The 24442-nt window shown below is 32.1% G+C and overlaps 2 protein-coding genes across 3 annotated transcripts in view; one reads left to right on the top strand and one right to left on the bottom strand.

Moving 5' to 3' along the window:
* Positions 1-10472, bottom strand: part of LOC127708845 (rho GTPase-activating protein 17-like) — a 76594-nt gene extending 66122 nt beyond the window's left edge. Inside the window, exon 1 of the mRNA XM_052214001.1 lies at positions 10213-10472. Coding sequence (XP_052069961.1) covers positions 10213-10226 — 14 coding nt within the window. The 5' untranslated portion in view covers positions 10227-10472. The remainder of the gene's footprint in view (positions 1-10212) is intronic.
* LOC127708863 (ribosome biogenesis regulatory protein homolog) overlaps positions 1-24442 on the top strand; it is a 36480-nt gene that overhangs the window by 6249 nt on the left and 5789 nt on the right. Inside the window, exons 1-7 of one of the 2 annotated variants that reach the window (XM_052214032.1) lie at positions 10165-10196; positions 12577-12649; positions 13158-13196; positions 14020-14058; positions 19382-19483; positions 20621-20699; positions 21765-21872. In XM_052214032.1, the coding sequence (XP_052069992.1) occupies positions 10180-10196; positions 12577-12649; positions 13158-13196; positions 14020-14058; positions 19382-19483; positions 20621-20699; positions 21765-21872 (457 nt within the window). In that variant the 5' untranslated portion in view covers positions 10165-10179. Of the gene's footprint in view, positions 1-10164; positions 10197-12576; positions 12650-13157; positions 13197-14019; positions 14059-19381; positions 19484-20620; positions 20700-21764; positions 21873-24442 lie in introns of those variants that run through there. The other variant, XM_052214031.1, reaches the window with a different exon arrangement.

The following is a 24442-nucleotide window of genomic DNA, read 5'->3' as shown; positions in this document are numbered from 1 at the left end:
TGTTACTTTAATTGTATACTCAGGCATAAATTGAACAATATAAAAAATAGATAAATAGGATACATATGGCCCTTTTTATTATAGTAAAAATTAAAAAAAACATTGTAGCGCCATGAGCGAGCAAACAAGCACTTCTCTTTCAAATCTCACCACTTCTCCCTAATAGTTTCAAAAAGAGAAGTCACTTCTCCCTATGATTCTGAAGTAGTGTGAGCCCTGTAATGTGAAAGTCACAATGACCAATTTGTAGCTGATTGGTCCTTGGCTAATTGGATGAAGAAAATTGAGAGTAAATATAAAAAAGAAGATGTGGTATGATTGCCAATGCGACAACTCTTCACAAGAGACCAAATGACACAGAAATTAACAACTATAGGTCACCATACGGCCTTCAACAATGAGCAAATCCCATACTGCATAGTCAGCTATAAAAGGCCCTGAAATGACAAATGGAAAACTAACGGCCTAATTAATGTACAAAAAAATGAACGAAAAAAACAAATATGTAACACAGCAACAAACGACAACCACTGAATTACAGGCTCCTGACTTGGGACAGGCACATACATACAGAATGTGGCGGGGTTAAACATGTTAGCGGGATCCCAACCCTCCCCCTAACCTGGAACAGTGGTGTAACAATACAACATAAGAACGAACTATAAAAATCAGTTGAAAACTCATCAGATAGATACAAATAGAAATACATCTAACAAAAACACAGAGTGGACGTGGCCGGGTACTTGTACATCCCAACAACAAAAAGACACTAAGTACAGATCTGAGAGTACTTGCAGTTACTGACAGCTAGTTCAAAGCCAATAACAACTAAAAAAAAAATCATGCATCTAATAGATATAAGAAGATGTGGTATGAGTGCCAATGAGACAAAAATATCAATCAATACACATCCAACATCCAATGGATTTAGTGTAAAGACGTCATAAACAGTCTGAGAAAAACGTGACCATGTGCAATGCCAAGATACAGGTATTGACAGATTGTAGATCCATGAAAGTGCATATGTATATAACAATAATATTTAGCATGCTTTTAATTTACTGATAACGAAATCAATATTGATACCAATAAAAACAATATTCAAAGATCTAATTACAGTGTTGAATTGGTAACCTTTTAGAATAAGTTTATTTAAAGGATTGATAAGTTTACCAGGATCGTTTCTAAATATCCAGACACGGTAAACAACATCTCCGTAAAAATGATGACGTGCTATCCTGTTTGAAATAAAGTTTCTACAGGTACAACCAAACTTCAAAACCAAATCTTTATATCTATGGAAGAATTTAGTAAAGGTTTTAAGTAATTTGTGAACAGAAATCCCTGACAATAATTTACCAGTAATACATAGATTACGTTCATTAAAATCTAAAATGTCACAACAGACACGGGCATAGCGAATGAGTTGTGAAATATAACTTGTGTTTTGATAATAAAGCATTTTTTTTTTCTATAATTAGAGAGATTATACATTTTATTCCAACCTGTTAAATTATATAACAACAATCATAATTTAATAATTTAATTTTTGGATTAAACAAGTTGGTTACACACATGATAACACAATTAAAGGAATTTAATTTATTAATTAAAATGGTGATAAAAAGTAATGCAAAGATGACAAACAATTTAATTTAAGTCTATGTTACTTTATCTTTGCTAGCCAAAGGCTACGATCCAGTCCCCTCCTCTCCACCCTTGGCAGGTTAAGCCAACATTTGTGATTACGATGCTGCGCCATCTAACGTTAGACGAAAGTCACGCCCATTCCGACTACATCATTCTTGACCAATGGCAGCACTTGAACTCTATTAGTTTGGAGCAGTAAAAATGGATGTGTCTAGTGTTTACAAATATCTTGCAGGAAACCAAAAATATAGGTTGACATTCCAACATTTGCGCAAGAAACATACCAAGAACTTCAATTTAAAGTTAATTAAGAACTTTAAAATGGTTATTACATATCATTCTATGTTTGGGGGTAAAAACAATCATCACGTGGCAATTGTTTATTTACATTTTCTACATTTACACGTGATTATCACGAAGGCACTTTTTGATTGGATGCAGCCAGTCACAACTGGGACTAATGAAAATCATTACCTCGTGTATCTGAAATTCTATCTTCATCCACCAAGAGTGGAGAGGATGGAACAGGATCGTAACCCTTGGCTAGCGAAGAAGATGATACTATAGTAATTAAGAAAATCAATGATTTTTTTTACAAAGATTTGCAAAACCATTTCATAAAATATTTATATATTGTATATTTTTTAATTAAAAAAAATCGATAAAATAAATAAATTGGTTTATAAAGATTTGCAAAAACTGTTAATAAAACATTTGTATATTCACATTTAGCAGTGGAACGAGTTCGCAATGGTACAAGTTCACAGTGGTACGAGTTAACATTGGTATGGGTTGACTTTTAGTGGTACGAGTTTGCAATAGTACAAGTTGACTTGCTTCCGTTGGGAACAACACCCCGAATGAGGTATATCCCTTGAATGAGGGACTGTCCCTCAGATAAGGGGTTATTTTGCTGTTGTAGAACAGAAAAAAGAATAACTTAGCCTTTTTAACTGAAAAGAGGGAAAATTCATTATATTTGGAACAACTTTTCTAAAAGAAAATTGAAGTCCATGAATATTCCAAAATTTGTGGACATATTTTGTCAATATAATACCAGATAGACGTATTGGTCTTTGAGCAAAGTTTCTGCAAATAAAGTAAACATGTGCCCTTTTGTACTTATTTAAAAAATGGATTTAAAAAAAAAATATTTTTTATCACTTGAATTCTACCCCTCATAAAAGGACAGTCATTAAATTTAGGGGTTATTCCTCATTTGAGGGGTTGTTCCCAACCTGTTTTAGTTAGTGTTTTGCTATAAATAAGTTGTTTTTATTTAATTGTTTCAAAATAAAGCAACAATCTTAAAACAACAACGAATAACACACAGATGGGGCCACAAATCACGTTTTTTTAGGTGTTCATGGTCATGATGGTGTTGCAAGTCAGCTATAAGTACCTACAGAGCATATATATGTACTTATAGATATATGCTTATTTGGCGTTGTTTTACAGCTATCATTTACAATATAGTGCATCTATTTCCATATATGTAAAGAAGCTAAAAGGTTAAGAAGAACTTAAGTTATATATTTGATTTATTTTTATTATACGACCGCAAACATTTTTTTGGGGTTCGTATAATGCTATGATGTTGTCGTCGGCGTCGTCCGAAGACACATTTGGTTTCCAGACAATAACTTTAGTTTAAGTGAATGGATCTCTATGAAATTTTACCAGAAGGTTCAATACCACAAAAGGAAGGTTATGGTACTGACAGTTTAGGAATTAGGGGCCAAAAACAAGCATTTTTGTAGTTTCCGGACAATAACTTGTGTGTAAGTGTATGGATCTCACTGAAATTGTACCACATAGTTCCATATCACAAAGGGAAGGCTGGGATTGAGTTTGGGGGTAATTGCCCCAAACGTGCAGGAATTAGGGGCAAAAAGGGGGCAAAAAACAAGCATTTTTCCAGTTTCCAGACAATAACTTGTGTTTAAGTGTATGGATCTCTCTAAAATTGTACTACATGGTTCCATAACTCAAAGGAAATGCTGGGATTGAGTTTGGGGGTAATTACTCCAAGGGGGGGTCAAAAAGATTTGGGGGGATTTTTTTTCTTCAAAATTTTTGAAATTTCAAAATGTTTGAAAAGTTTCAAGAAGAAATCTTCAATTGAAAGTATTGCGCAATAGCACAGTATTACGCAATAGATTTTTAAGATCTTTGACCACATTTATTTTGTGTCAGAAATCTATATTATGTCAAAAATTTGATCACAATCCAAATTAAGACAGTATCAAGCTTGAATATTGTGTCCAAACTTGCCCCAACTGTTCAGGGATCGACCTCTGCGGTCGTATCAGGCTGCGCTCAGCGAAGCATTTTATTCATACATTCCAACAATTATTCAAAACAATTAATATTTAATCATCAAATCATAAAAAAAAATATATCATTTAAAAATTCCCGAATTTTTATTCATGAAAATATAAATATTTTCATATATATACATCTAAAATAACATATAATAATTTAATCGGTATTTGAACATGTTGAATTAAAATAGGGTGTGAACGGACCCAGGGGCGAAGGTGGGGTGAGAACGTGTATTGGGAGCAAACGGACCCAATACAGAACTTCTCCCTGTTAGCAAAACAGGCATCAGTTATTATAGGATAGGAAGACTTTTGGGACACTTCAAGGAAAGGTGAAGAAGACAGATGTTTGAGTGATTTAGCGTAGTATCAGCTCTTCAGACAGTTTATGAACATTACTATGTGGAAAAGTAGTGATGATTTGGTTTGTGTCGCATCAAGTTCTAGCCAAAGCTAAACCAAAAGTAAAATATGTCTCAAACCAGATTGCAGTCTACACCGTTAGCCAGTTGGTCTGATGCACCAGACTGGTAAAAAAAAATTCAGACTTGTAAGTACTTGTAAGCACAAAAAAAAATTTTGGTGCAAAATGAAATTGTCGCTACCATACCACATAGTACCGTTCATGTTCTTTAGCTTTCTGAAGAGCCGATATGATGACTGAAAGTGCCAACAGTTATTACCATGTAATTTTCTGTGTTTTTTCATTATTTATTTTTCAAATATATATACGGTAATGGATGGATACCCCATATCCTTTCTTTTCTGTTATATATATATATATATATATAAAATAATAATGCATAATTATATAAAAGATATATAAAGTTGTCTAGCCCAGAAGGTTTAACTTGTTTACAGTACTTACTGTGTCAGCAGCTAGTAAGACAGCAGTGTGGTATCTTAAATGCCACTGACACAACATGACTGACACCAGGGGTTAAAACCTAAAAGACTGACTGCATGCTAAATATATATATTGGAAAAGCCTTTATCCTGCCTGTATCGAAAGTAAAAAAGTAACAGTTAAGGTAACTTGAATGCAGTTGAAACAAAGAAACAAGGTCATTAGGATATAAGAACATTTTCATTTATAGAAAAAAAGAACATATTAAACAGTAAATATCTAGGACTAGTATGTTTTTGACTTTCAAAGCAATAAGTATATATATCATGTATATTAAGCCAAAATTTAAGGTATACATGGATATAATAATCGTAAGGAAGATATTGTACATAAAATTACATATTATTGTAAGTAAATCAACATTTTCTACACCAAATCATGTTAAATTGTTCAAATTATTGTCCCCCGCGTAACACGTTGCAGGGTACATGGAAATACCAGGCGTCCGGTCTTGTTAGCGCTCTCACAGGTACAATTCTTGCCAGATTTTTATAAAACTTATGCTATAGGTTAATATCAGCAATATCTCAGACAAGTTCTATAGTGGTAGACGATCAACTTTTTATGCCCCCACTGTAGTCTGTAGCTGAGGGGGCATTAAGTTTTACCCTTGTCCGTCTGTACGTCCGTACGTACGTCCCAAAATTGGTTTCCGTTTTCTAACTTTAGTTTGCCTCAACCAAATGTTATGAAACTTATACACAATGCTTATTACCATAAAACACAGATCTAGTTTGAATTTTGGTGGCGTCAGTTGTACCATTCTAGAGTTATGCCTCATTACAAATGGAAAAATTGCTGAATTTTTCGTTTCCGTTCTCTAACTTTAGTTTGCCTCAACCAAATGTTATGAAACTTATACACAATGCTCATTACCACAAAACACAGATAAAGTTTGAATTTTGGTGACGTCAGTTGTACCATTCTAGAGTTATGCCCTTTACAAATGGAAAAATTGCTGAATTTTTTTTTCATTTAACTTTAGTTTGCCTCAACCAAATGTTATGAATCTATTACACAATGCTTATTACCACAAAATACAGATCAAATTCGAATTTTGGTGGCGTCACTTTTACCTTCTAGAGTTATGGCCCTTTACAAATGGAAAAATTGCTGAATTTTTCGTTTCCCTTCTCTAACTTTAGTTTGCCTAAAACCAAATGTTATGAAACTTATACACAATGCTTATTACCACAAAACACAGATCAAGTTCTAATTTTGGTGGCATAACTTTTACCGTTCTAGAGTTATGCCCTTTACAAATGGAAAAATTGCTGAAATTTTCGTTTCGGTTCTCTTACTTAAGTTTGCCTCAACTAAATGTTATGAAACGTATACACAATGCTTATTACCACAAAACTCATATCAAGTACAAATTTGGGTAGCGTCACTTTTACAGTTCTTGAGTTATGTCCCGTTTTAACGTTATATGCAAGTGGGGGCATCATCCATTTATTTTAAAAGAGTTATGCCCCTTGGAAATATTAAATTTATGGAAAATGGCCTCGTTAGCGCTCTCAAGGGTACAATTCTTGCCAGATTTTTACAAAACTTATAGTATATTATAATTTGTTTTAAAGAACAAAACAAAAAAGGGTTTTCTAGTTATTACCCTTCTACGATGGATGGATAAAATATGTGCAATGAGGGGGACGTTGGAACTCTGTTCTTTTTTTAAAATAAGTATTAACTTTTGCAATGCTAGCGATAGACAACATATTACCTCATTCATCCTTGAATTTTGTGCAGGCAAAAAAAATGAGTCATCTTCAAAAGCAGTGTCTTCCCTAGAAAATTTTTAATGCATGGTGGGTCCATGTTGAATTTGCAACACGGCACGCGAAGCTTCTTTTTCAAAATTAGTTACACTACATAATTTATATGTTTAAAGCCATATACCAATCTAATTGTTTTATTATAGGTACAGCAATTCATATTATGGAACTTTAAAGTATTTATCACAGATGAGAGGAATTAATGAAAGATCTTATAAACAATAATAAAAATAATCCAGTCTGCAATACTTATTTACAAATTAATGTCATGTACACATTATTTTGTTGATATCTTCCTCTGTTTCAACTTTCCAAAGGTCACCACACATTTTTCAAAATCAAAATCTTCCTCCTTTGGTCCTTCAATTGATATATGCATTAAGCAATTCAGCACTTTTTGGCATAGTCTGTTTCTAAAAGGTGTTTTAACTCTGTTTAAACATGAAAAACACCTTTCACAATCAGCTGTTGAAACTGACAAAACAATACCAATTGTTGCATACTTAGACAGACAAGGATACAAAGTTCCAAGACTGGCAACTTTGTTCATTGTCTGTCTAAATGTCATGTCTTTACATTCTTTCACTAACAGTACTAGTGTCCTCAGTGTTTCTGACTACAATTTGATAAAGGAGTAGACTTCTCTATCCAACTTGTCAAAAAAGTTTGGCCAGTAAGGCGACGTTTCTTTGACGGTTGATTGGACATGGTTGTCAAAATGATGATTGTTCTTCGAATTTTGCAGATAGAATGGTTTCACATCAACAGCAAGTTGTTAAATAAAACTTTGAATGTCATCATTGCTTCAAAGAGATTTTACAGGAAACATTAAAAAAAAGTTACCTGTTTGGTATAAGCTGGCATTTTATTTCATGACAATTAACTATTTTTTTTAAATACATCCCTGTCCGATTTATTTATAACGCTTCATAATTGTAAAAATCCTATCTTGCCGAAGTGAAAGAAATTAAGCCCCATTTGTGTAAAAAATGAATCCGCTACACATAAGCTTATGACCCATTGAAATAAAAATAGAACAACACAAGTTTATTAAAAACAATATTTCCGTAAATAACTACGTATGTTTTGAAAGTTTTTTTATCAAATCTTTTAAATATTTCATAAGACACGTCTTTTTCTGGGCCCGGTGGCGGTGATGTGTTTTCTTTGATATAATCAATCAACCGCTACTAATCTAAAAATAACTGACGGTTGCGACCAATCAAAAATTAATTCATCGATGTAAATGTAGCTGATGAAATAACTGGGAAACTTTATTAAAAAATAATGTTTTGTCAATCTCGGTGAATTTACGTTAGTTTTATTTTATAATACCAAGGACTATACCAAATTTTAAACTTCTACTTTTTTAAAGATCACAGTAAAATAATGATGTCAAAACACCCGTTTTAAAGGTGAAATTTATACTGGAAAAGGTTAAACTTTTTATTTAGCACAGAAAGATATGCATTGGAGATTAATCTGACTATTTATTTATCAGCTAACTGGCAACTTCTATTATGTAACCGAAGTCTCGATGTATAAGAAGGTTGTAAAATCATGGAATGTGTGACGTGATGCATCCAATTATCGGTCGGATGAGTTTAAAACACCTGTGGATTGTTGTCACATGTCACTTCACTTTCAAAATATCGATAATAATATTTTACACAGTTATAATTTTCACACATAGCGGGATGCATTGCGGCAATGATGAAAGCATGGCGGTCGAAATTTATGCGTAGCGGTACCACAATGCTAGAATAGCCTAGGGAAAACACTGAACAGTACTGGAAGTACATATTTTGTTGTGTCAGGGAATACCTTGATAACTACCCAGTTTTATTTGTAATTTATGTGAATAAATATGTAACCTTGGAAAACTTCCCAGTTCAAAATTCTTAAGCAATGTGAGATAGTTCTCAAAACCAAAATTTGATTCACATACATGATCATAATAATGTTTTAAGATTACCATCAGAACATTTATCTAACTGTTTTCCAATAGTTATTGAACACATTTGATAGCTTGGTTTGGTTACAGGAGTCACTGCACTTCAGAATTTTTGGGTGAAGTGACTTCTCCCTGAGACTGAGACTTGGCGTCCGTCGTCCGTTGTCGTTGTCCGTCGTTAACTTTTACAAAAATCTGAAACTACTGAGCCAAAGTTAACCAAACTAAGCCACAATCATCATTGGGGTATGTAGTTTAAAAAATGTGTCCGATGACTCAGCCCACCAACTAAGATAGCTGCCATGGCTTAAAATAGAACATAGGGGTAAAATGTAGATTTTGGCTTATATCTCTGAAACCAAAGCATTTAGAGCAAATCTGATATGGGGTAAAATTGTTCATCAGGTCAAGATCTATCTGCCCTGAAATTTTCAGACAAATCAGACAACCCATTGTTGGGTTGCTGCCCCTGAATTGGTAATTTTAAGAAAATTTCGCAGCAAATATATTTTTTTGGGGAAAAGGGGGGAGAGGGTAACAAATTTTTTATGGGGGGTCAATTTTTTTTCCTCAAGATTTAAGAAATTGTCAATTTTCCGAAAAAAAATTGGCGGTCACAATTTATTTTGCTAATTCTTTGTATATTGTCTGAAAATAGATTTACTAGTAAGTATTGAGCAACAGCAGTGTATTGCACAAAAGCAAGAAATCTTCAATTGAATATAAATTCAAATCATATAACCGATTTCAAGTTCATTGACTACATTTATTCTGTGTCAGAAACCTATAATGTGTCAAATATTTAATTACAATCCAAATTGAAACCAAAGCATTTAGAGAAAATCTGACATGGGTTAAAATTGTTCATCAGGTAAATAAATTTCTGAAATGCAATGACCCCTGAAGCACAAAAATTGATGACATCACAAAAATGTTTAAACAACAGAGTGAGCAAGATACAAAAAGCATTACTGTGACTTGACTGTAAGTGTTGCTCTCCACCTATTGCAATTTATTCAAAATATATGTGAAATTACAACATGTTGTTAATAAGTTTCCATGAGAGATAACCTAAAATCATTATTCTTTTGAATATAGAAGACTTTTCGAAAGAAAAATTTATCATCTCCCATAGAAACTTCCTAACAACGTATTGTAATTTCACATCTATTCTAATAGATATAAGACATTTTTATTCAAACGATGTCTGATTCTTATGAATATAGAAGACTTTTCGAAAGAAAAATTGTATGAAAACTTAGTTTGGACATTTTTATAGCAATTCAAAATTACTACCTATCACCTTTAGCATGACAATAACAATAACATATGTATAAAAATTGTTATACTGATTTTTCACAATATCATTGAAGTGGAATTAAAGTCTTATAGGATTGTAAGTATGCTTAATTTTATCACCTTGCACTTGACTGAGGTTTTCTACAACAGTTTGTTCAAGTTTCTTACCAGTTGAACAGTTTGGTTTTATAAAACAAATTGCAATTTGGTCAAAATTTGGAATAAATTGCAATAGGTGGAGAGCAACACTTACAGTCAAGTCACAGTAAAATGGATGAAAGTCTTATGTAAATTTCATCTTACCATTTCTTAAACATTGAATTATTCCGATGTATCACATAAATTTTACTTTATTTCTATTAGTTCCATAAACTGTAACTATGGACACTTTCACAACAAGATCGATCAAATCTGATTTTATATTAAAAAAAATTAAACTCCAATTGAAAAAAGTTGAAAAACACCAATTATGTCACTGACTAATGACTAATTTTAAACACAATGTGTCTTTAAATGATAATAAGACAATTAAATTGGTTAATTCATTATAACCCCTTATAAATGCTTCTTAAATTACACCTTGCATTACGATAATTTATTATGTTTTCTTTTGACTTTAAAGTTTGATTAATATAATATTGTTTTATGATAATAGAGAATAGAAAAAATACAATGCTGAGGTATGTCATACATGGACAGTTTCAAATAATACATGGAATATGTATTTGATATCTGATAATCCAACTGTGGACAAATAAATCATCATGTAATTATCACCTCTGAGATAACAGGATCTTAAAGGACACACACCAATTGATCAGATTATTTAAATAAGTAAATGCTTTTTGTGCCAGTCCTGAATTGTCCCCTAGAAAATTTATTATTTTATTGAAATATTTGATTTTTCATTTTTATTTTATCCCATTATTGAGTGAGGTGTAGAAGTTGTTCACTTTAACAAAAATGAATGCAAGTTTTGTTATATAAATTTACAATGTTCTGATATTTTTTAAATTTCGTAATTTACCTAACCTTTGCACGTTTCTTTGAAACGAAACAATAAGTAAAACGTTTTCCTGAATGTAAATGACATAAATATTCACCTTGTCTTTTTACCACCTATATAATTTGTAACTTGTATAGTTGATTAAATATAACCTTAATCTGTCTGGTTTTTTATATGGCTGAAACAGGCATTTTGATTTCCTTATCTGCTGCAAGGTCGGTACAACAATTTATCCATCCACCTTATTTTTATACGCCTGTTTACGGGACGTATTATGGTATACCGTTGACCGTCCGTCAGTCTGTCTGTCTGTCCATCCGTCCGTTGTCAACATGTCGGACATTAACTCAAAAAAGCTTTAACCAATATGCATGAAACTTTGGTGAATTGATTATATCTATTGACGTGAGCTCCCTTTCGTTTATTATAAATTTCAGATTTACCGTTTCCGAGTTTTTGGGTTTTATTCATTAAAAAAGGGGGGATTTTCCAGTTTTCCGACAATTACTCAAGAATGCTTTCACCAACTTGCAAGAAATTTTAATGAATTGTTTATATCTATTGACATGAGCTCCCTTTCGATTTTTATAAATTTTAGATTTTACGTTTCCGAGTTACAGAGTTTTATTCATAAAAAAGGGCGATTTTCCAGTTTTTGGACAATAACTCAAAAATGCTTTCAGCAGTTCTCATGAAACTTTGGTGAATTATTTATAGCTATTGATGTTATCTCCCTATTGATTTTCATAAATTTCAAATATAACATTGAGAAGAAATTGATCTTTATTTGTTTATAGTCTGACAACAGATTTACTAAGTATTGCGCAACAGCACAGTGTATTCCACAACAGCAAGAAATCTTTAAATGAATATAAATTCAATTCATATAACCAATTTCAAGTTCTTAGACTACATTTATTCAGAAACCTATAATATGTCAAATATTTTATTACAATCCAAGTTCAGACCTGTATCAAGCTTGAATATTGTGTCCATTTTTGCCCCAACTGTTCAGGGTTAAACGTCTGCAGGCGTATCCAGCTGCACTCAGCGAAGCAGTTTATTGTATCTGCTCTAACTCTGCTTCAGACTCTGGATTGGCAAAGTATTACCTGGGTGGAATGTGCAATACCCCATAATTGGGTAATACTGGGCAATACTAGGCAATATATTTTTTTAAGCTTATATTTTCACAAAACAAAAACAAGTGAAATGTGATGAAAAATATTGTTATTTACCTATATTGCAAATAAAAGTGATCAAAATATAGGATTGTGGTGAACTGAAATATACACATTGACAAATCGATTCCTTACACTTGACTAGTATGTAACAGTTATCAACCTAATTTACAACCAAGCCTAATGGTCTAAGTTGCTTGCATAAAGGCCAATTAAAAAATGCACTCTAGGAGAGTCCATAAGCATCTATGTTCTTAATCTTACAAATTATGCAGCTGCATTGTGCTCCGTCTTGTGTGATAAGTTCCCAACATAGGACTACTTATTTTAAAATCATCATTAATCACTAGCTGCAATTGCAATGATGATAAAATCTCCATCAAACCATTAACCTCCGTGAATTATTTCCTTATTTACATGTAGCATAAAAAAGCGTTTGTATAATTAATCACTTAATTGCATTATTTACTATATTTGTAGAAAGAATAGAGAAGATTATTTAAAAGATTTGAGTAGAGACAACACACAGATACTTATCAACAGAATATGGCAGGTTAGTTGGAATACTTTGCAAACATGGATATTGAATTTTATTCTACAATCTTTTAAAAAACAAAGTGACTGAATGCTAATTTTAAAATGTTTAAGTACATGTAATTTGCCTATGGATGTTTTTAATATTTTCATGCCTTTAGCTAGAAGAAGAAGGTAGTTCCTGTAGAATTGACAGATATGTTATTATTATATATACATTTCAGTTAAAAGTTATGAATTTTCAAATTTGGCAGCAAAGAATGAAGTATTAGCCATTATCAGGCCCTTGAAGTTGGCAAAAATAGAAAAACTCTTCAATCCTTTCAAATGATATTTTAAGAAATTGTTCAAGGCATGACAAAAATATATATAATATAAGATACATTTTTTCTTGAAATCCTAATAAAAAAGTTAAAAAGATCTAGTTAATTTTGTGCTATACATCAATGACACCAAACCATAAAACTAATGTAAAGATAGTAGTATTTACACGCATGGATAAGATAATTACTTGCTTTATTTTATAGTTGCCAACTCACAGAGAAGACGAAGTTGTAGTTGCAGAGGTAACATAGTATAGTATAGATGAATAAAAGTAGATGTTAGATAGATATGAATGAGACAGCCCCACCCCCAAAAAAAATATAACGTATTATCAGTTTATTTATATTCAACATTTTGTTTTTTGTAAAAAGTACATTATGACACTTATTTGTTCCTGCAAATTTTTTTCCAAAATAAACCATTTCTGAGCCAGCCAAACTGGCTCAGTGTCAAGATTTCAGATTTTAAGGGGGAACAAAATTAAATTTTGATCAGTTGATAAGAAGTAAGGATGGCATTGCCATTGAATTGTATGCATTTGGAAGTAATTGAATAAATATATACATGTACATAGATATCTCAGCTCAAAATTATGAAAGTTGACATTTAAAAGTTCACATAACTGTTGATTATTCTTTATATGAATAACAAATTCTACTAGGATAAAATCTACTTAAGTAAGAGACTTTTTATACAAGTTGCATTACAAATTGTTATCAATGCTTGAAGAGAGAGTTCCCAACAATTGCTTTGAATAAAACGTATATGTAAAGAAACGATTTGATGTAATAATTTACATATATGGATATGCTGCTTTTTTGTGATTGGCTGGCTCAGCATTGACAGTGCTTTGATTTTATACTTAAAAGAATAAAGGCTTTCAGAGACTGTGAATACAAGCTTAGGTTAGATGACATAATTTCCCTGCAGACCAGAATCCTGTTGATTTTTGGATCTGAAGGACATAGGTTGGTGTATCAACAGTTAATGACATGTGACCGATATTTACTTTTTAACTAAATCACTATTTTTCAGTGTATTGAAAAGATTTGTTTTCCTTTTCAGTTGCCTGATGTTAAAACACCAATACCTAGAGAAAAACCAGTGAGTAGTTTTTATTTTAGATTACCTCAAAAAAAAACTTTGTAATACATAAAAGGAAACCAGAAATAACCTAAACAATTGGACAGTACAAGGAATAACACCAACCACCAACAACGGACTCCTCTGACAAAATAGATATACAAACAATAACGAACAATACTTAGTTAAGATATCCTGATTTGTTACAAGCACAAATGTGGGGTTAATTCTGTTTTATGTACGCATAAACCTCCTCTTTGCCTATCTAGACCATGTGCAGGGTTCGACACTAACGCTAGTCCGCTAGTCCGAGGCTAGTAAAAATTAGGAAGGACTAGTAAAGTTTTCATCACAGTAGTCCGACGGGCTAGTCAAAATTTTGTTTAAAACTAGGAATTTCACAAAATTTTAATTGTCAACAAATCCCAGATATTTTGCTGACCTTTGCTGTCTTTATTGTACAGTTTATTCACGTATATTTTGATTGTCAGATAGTTTTTAACATGAAAGGTACTTTTTGGGGAGGGGAAAGAAAAGGAAACAATGATGGTTCTTAATACATTGAAAACCACGTGTGTTACAAACGCCTTGATGATTCTAATCAGAAACCTGGATCTCAAAAGTGCTTTCATAATATCAAAATAATAACATAAATACAAAATTTACATACATTACTACCGATACCATCACTGTTCGGGGAAAATGTACAACTTATTGGGAGGAATTTTAAGCCATTTTTTTAGTAATTGGGAATTTTCTCTTGGGGAAAAAGCTGTTTTTCGAATGTAATTTGAGGCAAACACTATCATTGAATTATTGTCATAAAAACAAAATTATAGGTCTCTGCAAGGATTTGTATACTATACAATTCCTTGGTCTCTGGTAAAACTATACAGATTTTTAGGAATAAAATCTTTTCCTGCAAAAAAAAAATAAACTGAAACAACAAGGGAAAAGAAGGAGTCCATAAAGAATTATGACAAAAAACAGCAAGGGCAAACCTTTCCTCTTTTGTGGGTGTATTTTTAAATCCCTAACTTATCCATCTTCATTAAAGACACTAGTAATAATGATAAGTAAAATGAGAATGATGATGAAGTAATGATCGAAAGGGGTCTTCAAAATAATTTGAACACATTCTTAATATAGATGATTAAAATATGATTTTTTTTTGATTTTTGTTATTTTTTATTAGCAAACCAGTGAAATTTCATGTAACAAAACGTGTTCAAAACCCTCTGGAAATGCTCCAGAACACAGGATTTAGCTTCATTTGTATCAAAATTTTCTGGGGGGGCATGCCCCCAGACCCTCCTAGATAGGGTTGTGCGGGTGGCACGACCGTCCAAGTGCCCTCTGCACTTGGAGGACTAGTGAATTGACAAGAGGACTAGTAGAATAATAATTTCACAAGCCCTGCAGGCTAGTACATACATTTAGTTAGTGTCAAACCCTGATGTGTCATAAAAATTGACAATAAAAATTCTGTGCATTCAACCTTAAACAAAGAAATAAAAAATGGCACGTTATTTGGAAAGCTAGCTAAGGTAGACACAGCTGTTGTAAAAAACTGCTGCACAAGAGAAAAAAAAACCCCGAAAAAACACGCCTGAAAGGTTTCATGAAGTCTCTTAATAAAATATAATTGAAATCAGCAGTGTGTTTGAGAGGCCATTATGTTTATAAAATTGTTTGACTATTAAGATTATAAAGACTCATTTTAACTGAATTAGTTACTATATCGTCTGCAGACTTTCCCTCTAAAAGATGTAAGAACTTTCCTTAGTTTGTGTTGAACAACTTGCTTGTTAGAGTTGACAGGAGCTGGGCTGTTGAGATGTTAATGACATGCTGTATCCTGATGACTATGCATGTGCATCAACATTGGAATAAAAATATCTGAATCTGTATGAGAGATAGTTATTCTATTTTGCATGTATGTCCATCTTGTATTCAAGTTACATTTTATCATAGTTTATTAAATAGAATTTAGAATGGAAACAGGAAATGTGTCAAAGAGACAACCCGAGAAAACAGCCCAAAGCCACCAATGGGTCTTAACGCAGTGAGAAAATGCCGCACCATAGGCAGACTTTAGCTGACACCTAAACATTGATGTATACTAGTTCAGCAAAATGGATGCCTCAATTAACTCCGAAACATATAAATGAACCAAAATTAAAAAACACACAAGACTTACAAAGGCTAGAGGTTATGTCTTGGGACAGGCGTATAAATGCAGCGGGGTTATAAACATTTTTTGTGAGATTTCAACCCTCCCCTATACCTCTTACGAATGTGAAATAAACAAACACACAGCAAATGTTTTCATTTAAATTAAATATTTATTAATAGAATGTAATGTAAAGTTCATATTCAAGTACAATTAATTACAGGATATCCTCAATATACATATTGGTACAATATTAATAGAAAATTCTGCAGTCTTGCAAAAATATCATTTGAAAATTATTCGACAGTTTTTAACCAGTTTTTCTGTCAGAAAAGTACATTTGGCTTTATGCTTTTTCTGTATGATAACTTTTGAGCATTTCAACCATTCCATTTCAAATTTAAATATGTTTTTTTGATGATAAAAATGTTTTGAAAATATTTACTTTTGTTGTTCACGGGTTATAATCTTCAATTGATTAAATAATGTCACTTTGGTTAGATAACATGAAAACTGTTGAACAAATCCTTTTAAAATTTCCATTACAAAATTGAGGTAAAATTCAATTTAAGCAATTTCACTTTCACTGTTCAGGAGTTATCTTCTTTGAATAATTGAAAAATATAGGGATGATTCTATTCACCTTTTCTAGCAAATTTCTGATTTTGTCAATTGGTATTAATCTTTTACAATTTTTTATATAAACACAGTGATTATCTTTTGATACTCTTTTTATACCATGAGTAAAATCATCCTGGAAAATAGAATAGTAGCTCTTTATGTTGGTCCATGGAATAACCTAATAACTATTCAACCAATTCTTTTCAAATTTTAATATGTTTCTGATCACAAAATGGAGGTAGAGTAAAATTCTGACAATTTCCACTTATGCTGTTCAGGAGTTATGGTCCTTAATTGCTAGAACAATGACACTTAAAATTAAAAACCAATTGTTCAGAGAACAATTGAAGGTCTTTCCACCCCAAATACTCATATTTTGATAGGAAAATATTGAATTTCCGGTTTAAAATGTCAATTCTGGTGTCAGATGATTAACTTATGCTGATTCCAAAAGTAGATACTTCAGGTTTACAAAATTTCATTTCCGGTTTCATTTGAACCTAACCTAACACTGATTCCGAAAATATATAAAGTTTAAGTAACTTTTACATGAAAATAATGCAAAAATGGCTACTTCCGGTTTACAAAAGATCACTTCCGGTTGACCTTCTTCAACGTGATATGTCAGCAACCAAATGTAAAAGACCCTATGACTTTATCATGTCCTAATAAGAAGTTACAGTAAAGGTCAAAATCTAGAACGTCAAATTCAACTTTTACCTTGACCTTAATTTTAAGGTCATAAAGCAAGGACCTCAAATGAAAAGACCCTAGGTCCCTTCTATATATGGTTAATGAGTTATACCACCATCCAGTTAATTTTTAATATAATAGGGGAGAAAACTCCCATTAATTGTCAACGTACCCTTTCAACCAAAATTTATGCGTTACGACATGTCACAACTTACAATCTTGTAAAATATTTTGTCGATATCTTATACATTTTCTGGGGAAAAGCCAAAATAAGCCAAAATTAAAATTAAGAACATGTCCTTGACCTTTAACTTTGACCTGATTTTCATTTTTGTGGACCAAGGACCTCAAATCGAAAGACCTTAGGTCTCTATCACTTATGGTATATAAATTACTATTACTTTTCACTTATATCAAATACTGAAGGGGAAATAGCTCTCATATGAAGTCTACGGAGTGCTTCGGTCAAAATTATTCTCAACATCCTGAGGATGTAATGAGCAATTTGGCAAAATAATTTTGTCGTAATCTTTTAAGTTTGCGAAGGAGTAGTGGACACAGGAAAAAAAGTGTTTGGGGAGATAACTCTTACAAAGAAAAGTGTTCGGTTAAGCAGTGGCAGTTTCAAAAGCGTATAAACTGTTCGATATCATATACCAAACATCTAAGCCACATCTTGCGAAACAGCAATACTGCGCAAGGACAAAAATTAGGAAAAGTGGAAAGACCTAAATATTAGGAAAACCCAGTATGCTGTCATTTTGACAGCTTCTTGTATGTTATTAAAGTGGATGGTTATTTAAAGTACAAATGTTTACTCCTGTTTGTTGTTGGTACAGATAATTTAATGAAGGATTACTTCTGTTGATGGTTGATCTCAGTGTTGCACTAACTGATCATTAAAAGGAGTTGTACTAATGATCTATGCAATTTTGAACACTTGCAGCCATGTTAGTTCATCTAAATGATCAAAGAAACTTGCATAGAGATGTCATAAGATTAAATCAAAACAAGTAGGTCAGTTTGGCAAAATAGAATTTAACCTGTTACTGAAAAACAGTCCATTATTATTTTATGCCCCCGCTGTAGCAGAGGGGGCATTAAGTTTTACCCTTGTTCATCTGTACGTCTGTCCGTACGCATCTACATACATCCCAAAGTTGGTTTCATTTCTCTAACTTTAGTTTGCCTCAACCAAATGTTATGAAACTTATACACTGCTTATTACCACAAAACACAGATCAAGTTTGAATTTTGGTGGCGTCACTATAACCGTTCTAAAGTTATGCCCCTTTTCAAATGGAAAAATTGCTGAATTTTTCGTTTCAGTTCTCTAACTTTAGTTTGCTTCAACCAAATGTAATGAAACTTATACACAAAGCTACTTACAACAAAATACAGATCAAGTTGAAATTGGGTGGCGTCACTTCTACCGTTCTTCAGTAATGCCCCTTTATTAACATAAAAATTGCTGAATTTTTGGTTTCTGTTTTCTAACTTTAGTTTGCCTCAACCAAATGTTATGAAACTTATACACAATGCTTATTACCACAAAATACAGATCAAGTTTGAATTTTTGTGTTGTCACTTTAACAGTTCTAGAGTTTTGCCTGTTTACAAATGAAAAACTTGCTGAATTTTTTGTTTCTGTTCTCTAACTTAAGTTAGCCTCAACCAAATGTTATGAGACTTATACACAATACTTATTACCACAAAACTCAGGTCATGTACAAATTAAGGTAGCGTCACTTTTACCGTTCTTCAGTTATGCCCCTTTATAACTTTATATGATATGCAAGCAGGGACATCATCTGTGTCCCATGGACACATTCCCCATTTATTTTTATTGTATTTTAGGTGCCAAAAAAAAGAAAAGCGACAAAATGGGAAGAGTATGCCAGAATGAAAGGTATAAATAAAAAGAAGAAAGGTAGAATGGTGTACGATGAACAGTCAAAAGTAAGTGCATCACATTTTTTCACATATTGATATGTGTTGGTAAATGACAAAAAGTATATACAAATACTATTTTTACTACAACCAATAGTGATGTGTCCACATGTCGTCTTACATGTTCTTCTATTTAAGTTTGTGTTTTAATCAGATAAGTCTTTGAATTTGGTATGCAGTTGCATTAGTATTAAGTGCAACCTATTAATAGAAATAAGTCCAGTCTACTATATTTACAATCAAGTTGCAGACCTGAGTATATTCAGTAGCATGCTTTTTCAAATATTACTATACTATATAGCACCTTTTTGTATCCTTTGCTCATGAACTTCATGTTTGAAGAGTACATTTATATAATTAAGAGGTTAGCATATGACAATTGCCTATATCTTCAATCCAGCTGTTAATCAATGCGCACACACACTTAAAAGATAATTTGTGGATCTTTAGTTGATATTTTGTTCCAAGCAGTATCTGCCCAATCGTCAACAAAGATATCTTTAGTTTCCGTCAAATGAAAATGCCAAGAACAAATATATTGTAAAGCTGAGCTCCCTTTCGATTTTTATTAATTTTAGATTTTTTTATTTCCGAGTTATGGGGTTTTATTTATTAGAAAAAAAGGATGATTTTCCAGTTTTCGGACAATAACTCAAAAATGCTTTCTGCAGTTTTCATGAAATTTTGGTGAATTTTTTATATCTATTGATGTAAGCTCCCTTTCAATTATCATAAATTTTAGATTTTATGTTTCCGAGTTATGGGATTTTATTCATAAAAAGGGGTGATTTTCCAGTTTTCGGTTTTCGGACAATATCTTTAAAGTGCTTTGAGGAGTTTTCATGAAACTTTGGTGACTGGTTTATGTCTATTAAGATAACCTTCCTTTAGTTTTTCATAAATTTCTGATATGACATTGAGAAGTTATTGAACTTTATTCTTTTAAAAAGCGACGGGCGTATCATGCGCTCATGGCGCAGCTGTTTATCAGATATAATCTGCAGATGATGATACTCTTTTAGATTTCTGATTAAGCTGTCTCAAGTCTAAGATGGCAGTTTTGTTAAAAATTCAATGTCAATTAGCATAATAGTTATGAATTTTAAAGATTATTTAGCCAATCTACATTTCTTTGATCTTTTACAGGAATACAAACCTAGATGGGGATATAAACGTGCAAATGATGATACTAAAGATTGGTTGATAGAAGTTCCTCAAAATGCAGGCAAGTTGAAGAATCATAGCTGAAATTTGTTTGTTTCATTATTTTCTCATTTTAATGTCCATGATGTAATAAAGTATGTTTTTCCCTTTAATTACATATATTTCAGTATGACCATGACAACATAATGGTAGTTTAATTATGAAAAAAAGGATTGGATTTTTTTGGGGTCTAAAATCAGACAAATATAATAGAGGCAACTCTAAAAGCATTACTTTTCAAGTAATAACAGCTGGTATGATTTGCTAATAACCTCAACATCATATCAACACTTTTATTAAAATGTAGTTTGGACTTTTCTTGCAGCCAATCATTGTCACCTCACCTTGACCTTGTTTTTGATGTTCCTTTGGTCAGGTTAAGTTTTCCAGATGAGGTCTTTTCCCCTGTAAATATAATTCAGACAAATATTTTCATGATCATCTGACATATGATAAGGCCACCTTTTTTGACCTTTGAATTTGGGAATGAAAACATACACATTTAATTAGGGTTCCAAACCTCATGCATTTTAAGAAAAACTGTCAAAATAGCCTTTTTTTTATAGATTTTGTCATTAATATTTAAATATGAGCCTTACTTAAAAAGAAATTTTGTTACAAAATGAAATAAACACTATGAATTTCATGTGTCTAAGAACACTTTTCTGTATTTACCTTGGTCAGGAACCTCAAACCTAAACATTTGAAAGCCAGGGATGGGTAACTAAGCTGAAATGTTAGAAGCTATATGAACAAAAAGGATCTAAACAAAATACCCAAATTCATCTAAGGTCAACTCTGCCTGAGGGAGTTGGAACCTTAGTATCTTAATTAATGAACTGGGAATTTTAAATAAGTATGTGTTATAAATCATGTCAGCACCTGACTACTGAGCTAAAGCAGAAAGTATTTTAATCACACCAACATCTTGGCAAACCACCTCGTTAGATCAGCCTGTTGCTCGTATTTGAATATTACTTAGACTATATTAAAATAAAACCATTTCTTTAGCATTTTTCCTGAATTCAGGAGTATATTGTTGGAACTTGAGATGATTTTTAAAAATGTTTTAATATAATTTTTGCAGATCCATTTGAAGACCAGTTTGAGAAAAGGAAGAAAAAGAAACAAGAAAGGACCTCTAAGAATGAATTACAAAGACTGAGAAATATTGCCAGGTCACAAAAGACAAAAGGTAAGTAGATGCAGTAAGATGCATTAACTTGGGTCTGTTATGACTTTAAAGTATTGGGTATAAACAAAAATCCCAAAACAGCCATAGTTGCCAGTCATGTCTGATCAAAAATAGAAATATTTTGGGTTTTTTTGGCCAAAAATAGAATTTTTGGTCATCAGTACATAAATCCTGATTGCAATGCTTTTCTGGTAATAAAATTGTCACTTAGTGTTGAATTATAATACACCAAGGTTCTGTTTAAATGCTCCATCAACATTGTTAATCAGTGATACCTGTGTCTGAGAGTATTGACCAAATTCACACAATTTTCCTCTTTATTGATATTTTACTGATTTACTGAATTTTAAGTAGCCATCAATTTTCTCAGATATGTTGTGGAGGATGTATTCAATATGAAAAAGTGAAGATGTATTCAGTATGAAAAAGTGAAGATGTATTTAATATTAAAAAGTGATGATAACTTAATTGAACGACAACTTCATGACAGTTAAAGTGTACATTAAATGTAACCAGTGTCAGAATGACATAATTTTAACAAAAGATTTCTACATTCCTTAACTATATATAATCACACAATCTTATACAGTATTGTGCATAATTTAGGTGCATTACATCACACATATTATTCAGAGCGATTTTTATTTTATTTCTACTAGATGTGGATTGATAGGTGTTGTATATCAAAAGAATAAATTTAAATCCGTGAAAGAAAGGGATCAGATTTCTCAAATTACATTTTAAAAAGCAGTTGATATATTTTTGCTCTTACATTTTATTTAAATGTATAAGGATATGTTTAGGTGAAACCTTATTATTTATGAAAAAATTAAAGATCTTCTAAAGAATAGGTTGACAGATCTTGAATTTTATAAACTTTCACATCTTAATTAATTTATGCAAAATTCATATGAGTCTGTACTACTTTGTTTTTCAATTAAATGAGGCCCTAAAGGAACCTCACAATTTTCAGAAAAAGTTCATGCTGGTATAGAATCTGTTCAATCTAAATTTGATATTTTTATCAATAAATTTATAGATAACGAAAAATGGAATAGAGTAAAGACCAAGATCTATAAGACCCCTTAAAGCTCACCTAGCCAATGGAACCATGTGAGCTTTACACACCAATTGGTTCCTGTTGTATGTCATTGTCCATTAACACTTACATAAATCTTCTCCTCTGAATATGTTTTTGGCACCAAACATTAAGAAATCATCCTTTGGGAACCTAGTTTAGAAAATATGTTTGATGATCCTGCCTACCAACCAGCAAGACCACCAAGGATAAAAATAGAACATCTGACAGGAACAGAAATGTTCAGAATGTCAAGATCTACCTACTATCTGTTTTTTATACGACCGCAAAAATTAAAAATTTTTTGGTCGTATATTGGTATGACGTTGGCGTCGTCCTCGTCGTCGTCGTCGTCCGAAGACACATTGGTTTTCGCACTCTAACTTTAGTTTAAGTGAATGGATCTCCATGAAATTTCACCATAAGGTTCAATACCACGAAAGAAAGGTTGGGATTGATTTTGGGGGTTATGGTACCAACAGTTAAGGAATTAGGGGCCAAAAAGGGGCCAAAAATAAGCATTTTTGTAACTTTCAGACAATAACTTGTGTGTAAGTGTATGGATCTCTCTGACATTGTACCACAAGGTTCCATATCACAAAGGGAAGGCTGTAATTGATGTTGGGGGTAATTGCCTCAAAATTTTAGGAATTAGGGGCCAAAAAAGGGGCAAAAAACAAGCATTTTTCTAGTTTCATGACAATGACTTGTGTGTAAGTGTTTGGATATTTCTGAAATTGTACTACAAGGTTCCATATCACAAAGGGAAAACTGGAATTGAGTTTGGGGGTAATTGCCCGAAACGTTTAGGAATTGGGGGCCAAAAAGGGGCCAAAAATAAGCATTTTTCTAGTTTCCAGACAATAACTTGTGTTCAAGTGTATGGATCTCTCTGAAATTGTACTGCAAGGTACCATACCACAAAGGGAAGGCTGGGATTGAGTTTGGGGGTGATGAATCATAAGGGGGTTCAAAAAATTTGGAGGGGGGGGGATTTTTTTTTTTTTTTTTTTTTCTTTTTTTTCCTTTTTTTATTCTTTTAAAATTTTCCATTTTAAGTTGGTTATTTCTGATTTATATTTAAAAGCAAATAATAATGATATGGTAGGAGATACACACCAAACAGGATGTGTAAATTATTATATAATAAGTATTGTGCAATAGCAAGAAATTTTCAATTGCACAGTATTGCACAATAGCAAGAAATCTTCAATTGCACAGTATTGCGCAATAGCAAGAAATCTTCAATTTAACAGTATTGCGCAATAGCAAGAAATATCCAATAGCACAATATTGCGCAATAGCAAGAAATTGTCAATTGTACAGTATTGCGCAATAGCAAGAAATATTCAATTGCACAGTATTGTGCAAAAGAAGATACTTCGTATAAATTGCTTATTTCTTGATCAATTTCAATGGGGTTTTATTCTTGAATTCTTGGGGTTCTTTAATATGCTGAAATCTAACCGTGTATTAAGTTTTTGGATTTTTG

The sequence above is a fragment of the Mytilus californianus genome, unplaced genomic scaffold (genome assembly GCF_021869535.1).
Source record: "Mytilus californianus isolate M0D057914Y unplaced genomic scaffold, xbMytCali1.0.p SCAF_7, whole genome shotgun sequence".
Classification (NCBI taxonomy): Eukaryota; Metazoa; Mollusca; class Bivalvia; order Mytilida; family Mytilidae; genus Mytilus; species Mytilus californianus.
The sequence above is the reverse complement of the archived record's forward strand: the minus strand, read 5'-3'. Positions and strand labels throughout refer to the sequence as shown.